General features: G+C 40.0%; 1 protein-coding gene across 1 annotated transcript in view; it reads left to right on the plus strand.

Annotated features, from left to right (window-relative positions):
- CHL1 (cell adhesion molecule L1 like) overlaps positions 1–13,020 on the plus strand; it is a gene marked incomplete at both ends in the record, with an annotated part of 44,229 nt that overhangs the window by 11,168 nt on the left and 20,041 nt on the right. The window contains 7 exons of the mRNA XM_079540341.1: positions 1,013–1,060; positions 2,978–3,098; positions 5,369–5,553; positions 10,105–10,236; positions 10,556–10,693; positions 11,306–11,417; positions 12,072–12,238. Coding sequence (XP_079396467.1) covers positions 1,013–1,060; positions 2,978–3,098; positions 5,369–5,553; positions 10,105–10,236; positions 10,556–10,693; positions 11,306–11,417; positions 12,072–12,238 — 903 coding nt within the window. The remainder of the gene's footprint in view (positions 1–1,012; positions 1,061–2,977; positions 3,099–5,368; positions 5,554–10,104; positions 10,237–10,555; positions 10,694–11,305; positions 11,418–12,071; positions 12,239–13,020) is intronic.

Raw genomic sequence — 13,020 nt, forward strand, 5'->3', positions numbered from 1 at the left:
AGCAACAGCAGGTGCTGCCCGTGCATTGCAGGCTAGAAGCAAAATGCTCCCTTTTTAGGCTGCCACAGGGACACATGGGGCATTAACATTTTCCTTGTGAAATGTTGTGCAGGGAGCAGCGTCAGAGTGTTTTGCAAAACACTAGAAGGTTTTCAGGGCATGCTGTCAGCTCTGTTAAAAGCGCAAGGCCCTGCAGAAGCTGGTGGAGATGAGGCAGCTTACAGCAGCTGCAGAGCCATCCTGTTTTGCTTGAATCTCTTTTGGCTGTAATGAATTCAGTTAAGGTTTGCAGCAAGAGCCGAAGCTGCCTGTGCCCTTAATATCAGTCTTCTGTTTCGTTAATGCTTCTGACCTTTTGGGTTTATGTGGTCCAGAAAGCCAAGGAGATTTTTCTTTGTGAATGAAAGCCTAATATTAAATATATGATTTTGAGAGTTTCTTGCTAGGATTAAAAAAAAAAAGATAAATGATTAATACTGGGTTTGTGTATCTTAATACTTGCTTAATCTGTATCTTGGGATAATAATTGTGAGATAAATAGCAAAATGCCACGTTGCCCTCCATAGCATTTATAATGTGTCCAGTCCCACAGTCGTGCACATGCAGATTAGAGAAAATGGGGCAGTGTTTGATTCTGGGTCTCTGAAAGAAAGGCTTTGGTGTGCATGCATGCTGTTGGAGACCTGAGACTGAGTGCAAGTGTAGATGTGAGGTGTGCATTCACATGGTTTTGTACCTTCAGCTGGAGGTTGCCTACTATTCTCTCTGCCAAGTTGGTTATATCGCCATGAAGTATTTTGCAGAATATTGCATATATGTAAATGATTTTCTTTATTTTCAGAAATTCATTGTTCATCTGTTGATTTATGTCATCTTTTGTTTCTTTTTTTCTTACATGGCAGAAATTTACTGGGGGGGGAGACATTGTTTGGTTTTGGTTGATTTGTTGTTTCTTTTCATTTTATGTCAACTATGCACGTTTGTATTTGGTTGTCACTTTTATTTATTTCAGTTAAGCATGCTAATGACTCAGGCTCACCTAATGCTGCAGTTACTAAGGGTGAGTTGAATGCATCTGTTATTTAGCCTTTACGTTGAGAACCTACCAGCTGAAATGAAATGTGAGCTGCTGCTTGGGAGGATGAAAAGAAAAAATCACAAAAGCCTTTTTATTGCAATGGGATGGATTTAAGTGGTCCGTGGAGTACAATTTGCTCATCTTGTACTTTTTGACAGAAATCTGAAGGGTTTTTAACAAAGAGGTAGTTTTCTTATTCAAGAAAGGAATATTCACATCTCAGAACGTAATGTAAGAGAGGAGTCAGGCAGTGTTATCAGTTCAGAGCAGGAGTCGGAGCATGGCACTCTGCATCTTCCTCTGGTGGTGAAGGAGACACTGGCATTAAGCTGCTGTGGTTTGAAACTCTGAATCCATGTCTAACAGGTCACCCTGAGGCTGCATTACTCCAGGGTGAGCTTAAGGTGTGGATTTGCAGAGCTTTAGCTGCTGTGTGTTAATTGTGCACGTCTGTAGCTGTACACAGGGTGAACGTGAGATGGTTCACTTTGGCTGTGTGTTGTGCTGTTTGATATTCACCACAGGTAAGCACTCCAACAAAGCACTTCTCATCCTGAAGATTCACCTCTTCCCTTGTTTTGTGCTCACTTCTTTGTGGAGTCATACCCCAAAAATGCTCAGAAATGTATGCAGACAATGTGGGTAGTTCAGAAGGCAGCTGGTGGCTATTCCTGCTGTTCTCTAACCTGCTAGTTTCTTTAGTTAAAGAAAAAAAAAAAAAAAAAAAAACTAACAAAAAATGAGTCTCTCCATTTTCATATGTAGCTTTTGAAGCCAGTTTGTTTGGTTAAATTGCTTCTGAGAGCCTCTGTTTTTCAAGATGCCAAATCTGAAACTCCTGAAACACCTCATTCTGCCGAATGAGCACTGGAGCTTTAGAAAAGTGGATTCTCCTTGAGTATTTCAAGGTGGAATAGCTCAAAGTACTGATAAATCCTCAGGACTTGTCCCAAGGAAGCTGTCAGTGTGAGCAGAACAGGCAAGGCTTGTGTGCAGTGCTTTGGTGGAGGGATGCATGCCTGCCTATGGCAGCAGGAGGGCAGATGGAGAACATGTGAGCATGTCCAGAAGCACCAAAGTGTTTTGCTGCAGCTCTGAACACTTGTAACACAGGTTTGAAAAGATAAATAGCAGGGTGATGAAACAAATAAAAGATTTTTCAGAAAGATACATATGATATTTCACCAAATCATCCATAACTGACTACTTTCTAAGAACTAGGACCATTTGGGGACTTATTCATTACTGTACTAATTGTTATTATAGCAATAACTGAACAGCCATTTAACTCTATGCATGTTTCATCATGAAACCATTGTTTAGCAGGCTGGAATAAATGGTCCATTGAAATCAAATGCAGGCCACTCTTGTTCTATTATTTAAACAGTCTCCTTTACTAATTCTATCTCCATTACCGTAGATTTTGTAATTATAACAAGGGCGTTTCTGGGGGATGTTCAAGTCAGAAAGATGGGTTTCCACATGAGTTTTAGAAGATGATGGAGAGTCAATGTAGAAGAAGGGTGCTAAGAAAGATGCTGCATGCCAGAAGATCAGTAATTGAAAGATCAGGTGTATCAACAACTGGCCAACATATATGATAGAAAGGGGCCAGTGCTGGGAAAGCACTTTGCTGGGAAAGTAAAGCTGGGGAAGCTGGAAAGCCATAGGAAAGGAGCTTCCCTAGAACTGCTGCCTCCTGTTACCACTGCCACGATTTTCTAGCTGTAAGCGGAACAGGATTCTTCCTGCATTGATCTTAAACCATATAAAACAGTAAGCAAACTAAGAAACTGATGTCAGAAGCCTTCAGACTAGAATAATGTTTGTAATGTTATTAGAAGGAAAAGCAAAGATACTAAGATTTTGAATCTAACTTATATATATTTTCTATTTTAGCAAATTTTATTAAAGAAAGAAAACCCAAACTGCTGATCCCTCCTGAATCTGCTGGCAGCAGCTCATCAGTCACTGTTATCAAGGGAGGTGTCCTGCAACTCGAGTGTATTGCTGAAGGGCTGTGAGTAATGTGCAATAATACACAGATTTAATCACCTTATTCTGCTACAAATGTTTGTATATGTCTGTTTAATTTTAAATTGAGACTTATGCAGTGTTTTCCTAGAGCAAGTGTGCTCCTCGTAAAGCAGCACAGAGCTCTGGCAGCTCTAGTGATGGCTTTGGCTGTACTAAGCATGGCAGAATATCTCAGTGAGGATATGCTCACTGTAATAATACAGGGAGCAGTTCAAGAGCTATTATGTGCTGGGAAATGAGATCAGAGCAATTTTATTTTGCATTGTAATTAACAGGACAAAATAAGGTAAATAAAGAAAGCAACAGCGCTCATTTAAGTGTGGTCCTCAAGATGAAGCTGTATCTCTGGACCTGGTTTCTGCAGCCATAGCTCAGGGCAGAAATAAGCTCCACTATGCTCTCAGTCCAGCTTTCTGATTTTACTGCCTGCTTGCAGATCCAGTAGTCTGCCCCAGTAGAGTTACCACCAGAGAAGAAAACTGGTAGAGAGAAAATCTCTGTCATTGCTAAACCACAATGAAAGCACAGTTGCTTCTGGTTTGTTTGTGATAGGGCTTTTTATTAAATGGAGACTTAAACCATTGTGTTCTCATGGTCTTTTGTGGGGCTGCAGGTCTGTGGATGCACACTACAGTTACTAAACTGATAACTCATATTAAAGCTCTACAATTATCCCCCCCCCCCATAAAATTCTGAAATCAGGATATTTATCTGCCCGAACAAACATTTCTAGGGCATTTTGTTTTTCTGTGTTGAAAAGGCATCGCTCTTTGATCATCATTTGAGTTGGCAAGATTATGCCTCTGCAGTTGGTTGCCATCTTTAGAGAGGTGGTGAATTACTTGTCTCGGTTGGATTTGCTCCAGCTATCTGCAGTGAGTTTTAGTTCCCTCTTGCAGCACTTTCTTGTCTAATTCATTGCACATCAAACTAATTCTCAGGCCACAAATCCATAGCTATGAGTTTATAATGTTGTCAAGGTACTGAACAGGCAAATCATCTCAGAAATACACAAATATGTATTTTCACGTGCAGGAACTAATAATATGTACAGAAGGAGAGGAGAAAAAAAAAAGGCACTGTTTGGAAAAACATGAAAAGAAGAAATGATTTTGTTTCATTCAATAATTTCTAGGAAACTTTTTTATTTTTGAAACGAAAAGCCATTTTTTATTTTACTACTCAGTTTCAAAGGACAACAAAGTCTCTGCTCAAGAGGAGCTTTATTTCTCCAGTCATTAGTCTTTTTCTTAATGGCGATGCTTCAAAAACACAGCACTTAAGCAAAAATAAAATATTCGTTGAATTCTCCACTTCCAGCAGAAAAATGATTAGCTTTATCTGTGTCTCTGCCAGTCCATCCAAACAAATGCCCACAAAGCAGGGAAGTGGACAGGACTGAACCAGATTTCAAGTAACTAAGATCGGAGGCAGCCAATTGCAAAATAAGGAAATAAGTACATTTCCAATCTGTCATTTCTGAAACCTTATAATCTGAGTAACATCAGTGTCGGGAGGGCATTCCCTCAGTGTGGCACTGAGGCAACATGGTGCCAGACTTTGGTAGACAAGCAAGAAAAGAACCCTTGCAGGAAACAGAACATTTGTACTGTTATGCTCGCTGCTCTTGGAAAGCCATAGGGTTTTTTGGTACCTGGGCCTTTGAGTAGCTTGTGCCTGGGCATTTTGCCACCATGACAGATGGACACAAGTGTAAGCAGATATGACAAAGTGTATGGTGTCGGGGTCATGAATCCCAGCTGGGACTGTGCATACAGCAGTCTGTCCTGAATTTCTGTGTCATTGCCACTTGCTTTCTGAAAGCGTAAGGAGCATTTTCAGCCATCTCCAATGTCTGGAAGTGTTCCTAATCCAGCAAGGCTGAATGAAGTCACTCCAGTGAAGTCTTTACCTCCTTGGTTGTCCTAGAATGCCCTTTTGGAGTCAGACAGGATGAGCTCCATTCCTTCTGACACAGTTCATGCCAATGTTTACAAGGAATGCAGCCTTGTGCCATGGCCTGGGCTTGGCTATGAAGGACTTATTCATAGGGGTCCTTCAAATCAAGGGACAGTGTTGACTAGAAGTAGTCTATAGTACAGCCTGTACTATTGCTTGGGGTTTTGAAAGAGCTCAAACAATTGAAAACTTATTGCAGCTCATATGCATGAACTTCAGCAGCTATGCTAATATGAATCATTACAGCATCTTGGTATCCAACTCAAAATCTTTTTTTTTCTTCTTTACTTCTAGCCCAACTCCTCATCTAAGCTGGGTCAAAGTTACTGAAAACTTGCCCAAGGACAAACCTGTAACAGATAAATTTGGGAAGGTACTGAAGATACAGAACGTGTCTGCAGCTGATGAAGGAACCTACCAGTGCATGGCAAGCAACCCTGTGGGCAGAGCAAAACATGAATTCCATGTTCATGTAGAAGGTGAGGAGTACATTTTACTGAGCTTTTTATTTTGAACACTGATAGGTGATCAGTGGGAAGTAAATTTTTCTAATATCACTGCTTAATAAACCATAAACTTAACCAGTGATATCAACTTTTGCTAGCAGGACCTGCCCTCTAGTTCTGGGAAAATTGCAGAAAAGGAGCATTTGTTTTTGAATAGAATTAATGTGTGATTTTTTCCTAAACCATGAAGGCTTTACAAAGGAGTAAGCAAAAGCACAAATATATGCATAAATTATAGATCCAATACATTAAGATGCAAGTTAGTCAAGCGGAGGTATTGATAAAATGTCTTGTATTAATCTGACAGTCAGACTAGAGAATGTAATTATTCTACTTGATCTTAAAAATGTAAAAATGTCTATACTGGGCCAGATCATTTAGCTCAATTATCTTTTTTTAGTTTACACCAAAGTTAAATGCATATGGTACCACTCCTCTCTTCGTTTACAAAATTGAATTCTCTCCTTACATGATAAATTCTCCCCTTTCACTTGGCACAGCCTTTTGTGTCATAGTCTTCTCTCCCTTCCTGGAAGTGAGGCAGAGGATACCAAAGCATGGCAAGTGTTCAGTTGCGATGGAGGGGAAGTGCTGACTCCTAGAAATCATTACAGATGGTTTGGAGCATCACTGCTCTAGCTGAATATTTTAACAGTCTGGCTATGATTTTCTTGCCTGTAAAAATTTAATCCTTCAAAGAAAATTGCAGGAGCTGCAAAAGCTGAAGTACCAGGGAAATAACATTTATTAAGAAGTCCAGATTATTGACCCTCTTTCTCCCCATCTCTAGAGGAAAGGCAATCTTCTGGACAAATTGTGGTTCCTACTCATTAGCAAGCAAGTATTTTAAGAAAGAAAGAAATACACTCTAACCATTGCAATGTAAAGAACGCTTTTGCAATTCCTGTTGAGTTCATTTTTCATTTGTATAACTAACATTAGCTGGTGTCACTAACAGAAATTCTGCCTATTAGGACCTCACATGCAGAGTATCATGAGCACAAATAGCATTTTTTCCTGTAATTTCAAAACAGAAAATGTCATTAACATTCATCAGAGATGGGCATGTTCATCATTCTTGCTGCAACTCGCATGTGCACACTCAAGGGCAAATCTTGAGTTGGGGGAAGTGAGCATTATTAATTTCAGTTGGTTTCAGGGAGGTTTTGCTGACGTAGGGCATCCTCGTGCCTGACAGGCAGTTCTCAAGGGATGTATGCAAGGAAAAGAAAATTAAATATGGAAGAAAAATTATCTCAGTTATTAACTGCCAACTATGCTCAATCTGATGCTGGTGTATAAATCAAGACTTCACTATCATTCCTGCACTATGTCACTTCCTCTGCTCTTCTTTCTGATATTTTAGGCTCTCAAACCAACACATCAGATTTCTGAATAGCAGTTTGAAGTGATGATATTTTCAGGCAGCCCACTTTCTAATCCTACAGTACTCCAAGGGCAACGATTCAGGCAACTATTACCAATCATATGAAAATGTTCAGCCAGCAAATTTGTTGACTACTTGAATATTTTAATCTCTCTGCAAGGAAAGATGTAGCCTAGAACATTGGAAGAGGCACAAAAAGCCTGTTGTTAGAGAGAGAACAAACTATTAAAAAAATGGAAACAAGCTCTCATATTGTTTTAACTGAGAATGTTTGTTTATTCAATTATTGCTTATATGTTAGGCTTGGGGGACTATATAACCTCAAACTCTTGCCACTATCACAGTGCCTGATCTAATGGTGCCTTGATCTTGACTGAGACTTCAAGGCTGTCTTTAATAGAAATAATCATTACAATGTAATGATTAATTATCGTAATGAGAGAATAGCTAAGGGCCTTTGCAGCTATATCTTGTAATACTTTCATTACTGAGCTAGAGAAAAATACAATAGGTGAAACCAGCAGATAGATTGCTGCTTGGTTTAATGAGACTCAAGCTGTAGTTCTCCCTGTTTCACGGGGAAGCTGTTTCAGCTGGGATGCAGACCCCAAAGTGATAACTGCACATGAATCTGAAGATGACAATCCTAGAGTGGGATGGATTGCCAGACCTTAGATGCAAGGAGAATTTGAAGTGATCTTGACAAATTGGGAAAGTTGTCAGGAATAAAAAGGATGGGCTTCACTAAGCACAAGTGCAAAGCAGTTCTCATCAGGCAGCACTAATTGGCTTCCTAAACACAGGATGGAAGATGTCTGCTGAGACTGGTCTGGAAGATATACTGGATCACAATCTGAACTCTGGTCAGAAACACAGCCCTTGCAGAAAAAGAAGAAAAAAAAACACCCCATGTGTTGTAGGTGTATTGCACAAGAATGGGCTTGATTACCATTTTAGATCCTTTCTGTTTTCAGACCTATCGTTATATTCATATAAAAAGTATAAATCTGTTGATTAGATAGACCAGATTTATAACTCTTACCTGCAAGGATATATTGTGCAGTAAAACATTTGCCATGCTATTTTACTTGTGCAGATTAACAATTTGATTGTCCAACCACTGGTTGTTGCAGTTGTTAAAGTGTAAGTGTGTATTTTGTTATCATTACCTTTTATGTACTTATAAGTGGTATAGCACATCAGCCACAAAGAAGAGAAGTTCTTCAACCTTTCTGTGAAATTGTATTTCATACTTGACAAAATCTCATTGACTGAAACTTCACAGTTGCATCACTTCCTTGGGGCAACCACAGCAATTGCCGTGCTGAGAAAGGAAAGCAGCAGTGGAATATGTCTGCAGTTGACTTTCAAAAGGGAATGGACAGATGAAAATAGGAAGTGTGCTTTGTATGCTTTGTATTTAGGCTGTGCCTGGTGTCTGACCTCCTCCAAAACAATGAATCATCCTGTCTCAAGTACTCTGTGGTGGACACAGTAAGGGGAAAAAATCATCAGGAGCATTACCTCCTTTTTACCTCCATGCATTTGAACTATTTTTTTTTTTTTTTTTTTCTGATGAAAACGTAAAGAGAAGAGAGAAAGAGATTGGCAAAACCAAAACGTTCTGCTGCATGCTTTTTTTTTTTTTTTTTCCTGGAGTCAAATATAAGGAAGCATAACAAATGTGGTTGTGTGTGCTGTGCTGCAGGAGGGCAACCAGCATTACAGAAAGAAGAAATCTGTACTGTGAACGAAATGCAAAGATGTTATAGTTTTGTGTAGGCTTTGGTGTGTTAAATTTTACTTTGTTTTTTAGCTGTTGCTGAACAGCACCTCTTCATGGGTGCTATGAAGTGGCAATGGCAGAGCTTGTGTCCTGTTTAGCATAGATCAGGGGTATTTTTTTAATGTCTCTGTGTGAATGTGAGCAATGACACTGTTTTAGTATATCACACTGATAGCATCTGGAGATGTATTACCAGACAGCAGCACTGTTAATCTTCAAAGCATTTTATGAGAATTAACTAATGAATCCTCATGCTTCCCACACATTAGCTCATCTTTTTCTAATAGGGAAGGAGGGATGGAGCAGTCCGGCGATCAGCTCAGGGCCAGCAGGAGAGAGGTAGCATCAGGTCTGGAATTAAAACTTGGAACTTTGCTGCTTCTCAGGGAGAGATAATGACAAATGTGAGGCTGTTTTTTGGATCAAGGCCATCCTCTGCAGTGTAGGCAGGCTCAACGCGTTTGGTTTGTGGGTAGCAGAAAGCTTTCATCAGATTAATGCATTTATTTTTCTCTCAGTTCCCTTCCCTCCCTCATGGTTGTTCCTTTTTCTAATGAGATCTGGATATCTGATGTTCAGAGGTGGTTCTACAAAAGACAGAGCTGTCCTGGTTTAACTGGCAGTGCTGGGGAGAGAGGGCATAGGGAATGCAGCAGCCAACTGCTGCTCCTCTACCTCCACCCTGTGGGCAACTTGCTCCTTAGAGTAGTGGTCCTCCCATTCCATGCCTCAGCATGCTTTAACATGCTATGTGTGAGCATCTGAGTTGAATACACAATGGAAAACTAGGCTGTTGAATGAATAGCACAGTGCATCTACCCAGAACACAGAAATGAGCAGATGGAGGTGGTCAACACTGCTCCTGCATCACCGTGCTTTGCCCTCCTGGGCGAGCTGATGCAAACCCCTTGCTCATATCTAGTGAGTCTCTCAGCTGAATGGCTGTTTGCATTGTGTTCTGACTTGCTGAAATAGTCTCATGTCAGTTCAAAGGCAGCAATCTCCTCTCTGAGGATCCTTGTGAAAATACTGACACAATTAAGTTTACCTCCCTCCCAGCCTCTCACCTTCCATCTCCTCAATGTTTGTTTTCCACTTGGGTGGACACTGCCCATTGCTTTCCCCAACGTTTGCATTTTACAGAGCCGAAGGACAGAAATTGATATGTGTTAATGCTAATTTTTACCTTTTCTAATGTCAATTTGCAAGAAATACACTGCAGCTGCACAATAGGCTGCCAGGAGCTGTGGAAACTGCTGACAGCATTTGCCATCTCCTGGAGAACCACGGTAATAACAGAGTTATACTGTTCTGACTGTGACGCCTGCTACATGCCATGTCCCTCTTGCAGAGCCTCCTCGGTGGATTAAGGAGCCCAGAGGTGGTGTTTACAGCTTAGGAGAGAATCTTTTGCTGCTTTGTGAGGCCATTGGCAACCCAGAGCCAACCATTCAGTGGAAACTTAACGGGATGCCCATTGATAGTAAGTAAAGGTCCAACATCACCTTGCTGGGAGTGGGTGAGATGCACATGTATCACGCCCAGGGAATGCACAAACTCCAGTGCGCCAAATGACATCTTGTCTGATGTTTATTTAGGTGTAACTTCAGATTTATTTAATTAATACTTCGAATATTTAAGCTATTTAAATGTGGTCTTGAATAAAGTAGGGGCGGTACCCATGAGTCCCTCACCCAGTGCTGCTCCCATCTGTTGGGTAACACTCATGCTCATTGACTTCTGTTCTTTTTTTCATATTTCTTAATTAGCACCATCTTCTCACATGGTCTGGGTCTTTGCAGGTAGGACCTTCAGAGGGCGAGTCTCTGATGGGGAGCTCAGCCTTACCAACCTTCAGCTTCAGGACACTGCTGTGTACCATTGTGAGGCCAGTAATAAGCATGGTACCCTCCTTGCTAGTGCCAACGTGAATGTCCTCAGTGAGTAGTCTCCCACCTCTTTTGTGTTTACAGGAAAGATGTAACTGAAGTGTCCCACTTTGATAACTCTTAGATCTTTGGAATAGCTTTGGGTTTGTAATCATGTCACTGTTCTGCTGCATTGAGCCAGATTTTAAGAAATATGTTGTCCAAACTCACGCAACAAGCCTTTTGATGAGCAACACTTAGATTGAGTGTTGATATTTTTAACAACGTGGTGGTTGTTTTGGGCTCAAAACCTTTAGAATTCAGATGTATTAAGACCACCGGGGACTGGACTGTGGCCACAGTTGTGTTTTTGAATTATTAAAGGTATTATGGATTGTCAATCTTTAATTTCAGTTGTGATGCTTAGCCTGTTGTTTGAAGAAACATTGCGATGGGAAGTTATTTTATAAGATAGGTCTCACAGGGAAGCAGAACTGAGCGTGTTCTCTATCCTGAAGCCAAGATTTAGTGATCTGAAACGTCCAGCAATCAACCACTGTTACCACTGAGGCTTATGAGAGCTCAGTTGACCTCTCTATGGTGGGAAAAGGGTATGATACAGGGCCCATATTTATAGGCCAGTTCTGAATTGTAGTGCTGTTTGTTTTGCATCTTGTTCTGCAGATATTGCTCCCTTAATCCTGACTTCAGATGGTGAAAACTATGCTGCAGTTGTTGGTTACAGTGCCTTCCTGCACTGTGAAATTTTTGCCTCACCTGCAGCAGATGTTAGATGGTAAGCTATTGAGAATGACTTTTTCACATGAAATAAGTTTATCTAGGTTTCCCAAACACTGAAAAATTAGCTGGTTTTGAGAAGATAAATTAGCAATTTATAGCAAGACTGTGTTTAATATCTGTGTGCTTTGTCTAAGTGCACTCTCTTTCAAGATCCCTGATACATGTATATTTTTAATTAATTTTTAAATAAATGAAAGGTGGATAAAAGCCCTTGATGCTTGTGTAAGAGCTGCTGGGATATTTATTAAACAGAACCAAGCTGTCTGTAGCCAAATCATCAGCCTTAGTTTAATGTTGGCACCTTTTGAAGTTTGGACACGTTGCTGAGTTGGAAAGGCAATAATTTAAAGAGTACATCTACCTGAAAGTGGTTCCATATGGTTGGAAATCACTGGATTGACATAGCAGTTGACAGTTGCAATAAAATTACATATGACAGTTATGGATTAGATGCTCAGTTAGAGTAGTTTAAAGGTCTTGCTAGAGACTGTCAGTATGTTGTACATTTGCAGGAAGCTTATGTCCCTTTATGATTTGCCTGAGTGTGAGTAGACTGACATGTTGACTCTAAACTCACCTGTCCCCTAGCCATGAAATAGCGGTTCCTGCAATCACTGAAATGAGCCATAACTGTTGTTATTCTCTTTAGGACTAAGGATGATAGCATAGAGCCACTCTCAGCGCTACGCTATGAATTAAATAAAAATGGCACCCTAGAAATCAAAGAAACAAAGAAGGAAGATGCAGGATCATACGCTTGCTGGGTTGCAAATTCTGTTGGAAAAAGAGCAATCACAGCAAATCTGGATATAAGGGGTAATACCTCATTTACCTTGCAAACTTAATGAATGTCTACAATGAACACCATGTGCATTGCAGTAGGATGAGTGAGGAGGCTTTGATTGTAAGGTTCTGTTTTAAAGTACTTCATTGGTTGGTTGGGCATGTTCCCTAAGGGTCATGATGAGGATGGATATTTTCTGTTGAGGACACAGATTCAGGATGGTGAGTTGTATACGAAGTTATTTAGGAATTAGGCCTTGCCAACAGAAAGAATTTAAATGCTCCGTTAGCAAAGTCCTCAAATGCACTCTGAGATTCACATTTGCTGTAAGTCAGTCAAAAAAGAAGAAAGTCTTTTTGTGTTCTACTTCAGGCCAGTCTCTTTGCTTTGTAAGTTTTACAGTTATAATAAACATGAAATTGTACAATGAAATTCTCACAAAGCAATATTTCACTGTAAAGAGAAGTGCTTTCTTCCTACTTACTCATCTATTTCTGCATTCAGATTAGAGGCAATTAAAAGAACAAACTTGATTGCAGTATTTTTTCTCACTTGACTTTAATAAGCTTGTAATTTTTCTTGGTTCACTGCCAAAGCTATTGCTATTTCAATGGCAATTGGACATAAAAATCATATTCCAGCTTTTTTTTTTTTTTTTTTTTTTGAGTGTGTATGTTTGTTTTTTTTCTAGAACACTGTGGTTTGGACTAAGCTAAAAAAGAATTTTTCAAGATAGAAAATTATATCCTGTCATATCTTCATTTCAAAACCAGCCTCCTCTGCTTGAAGTGTTTGTATATAGACAGATAGATAA

Source organism: Tetrao urogallus (assembly GCF_951394365.1).
Source record: "Tetrao urogallus genome assembly, chromosome: 10".
Classification (NCBI taxonomy): Eukaryota; Metazoa; Chordata; class Aves; order Galliformes; family Phasianidae; genus Tetrao; species Tetrao urogallus.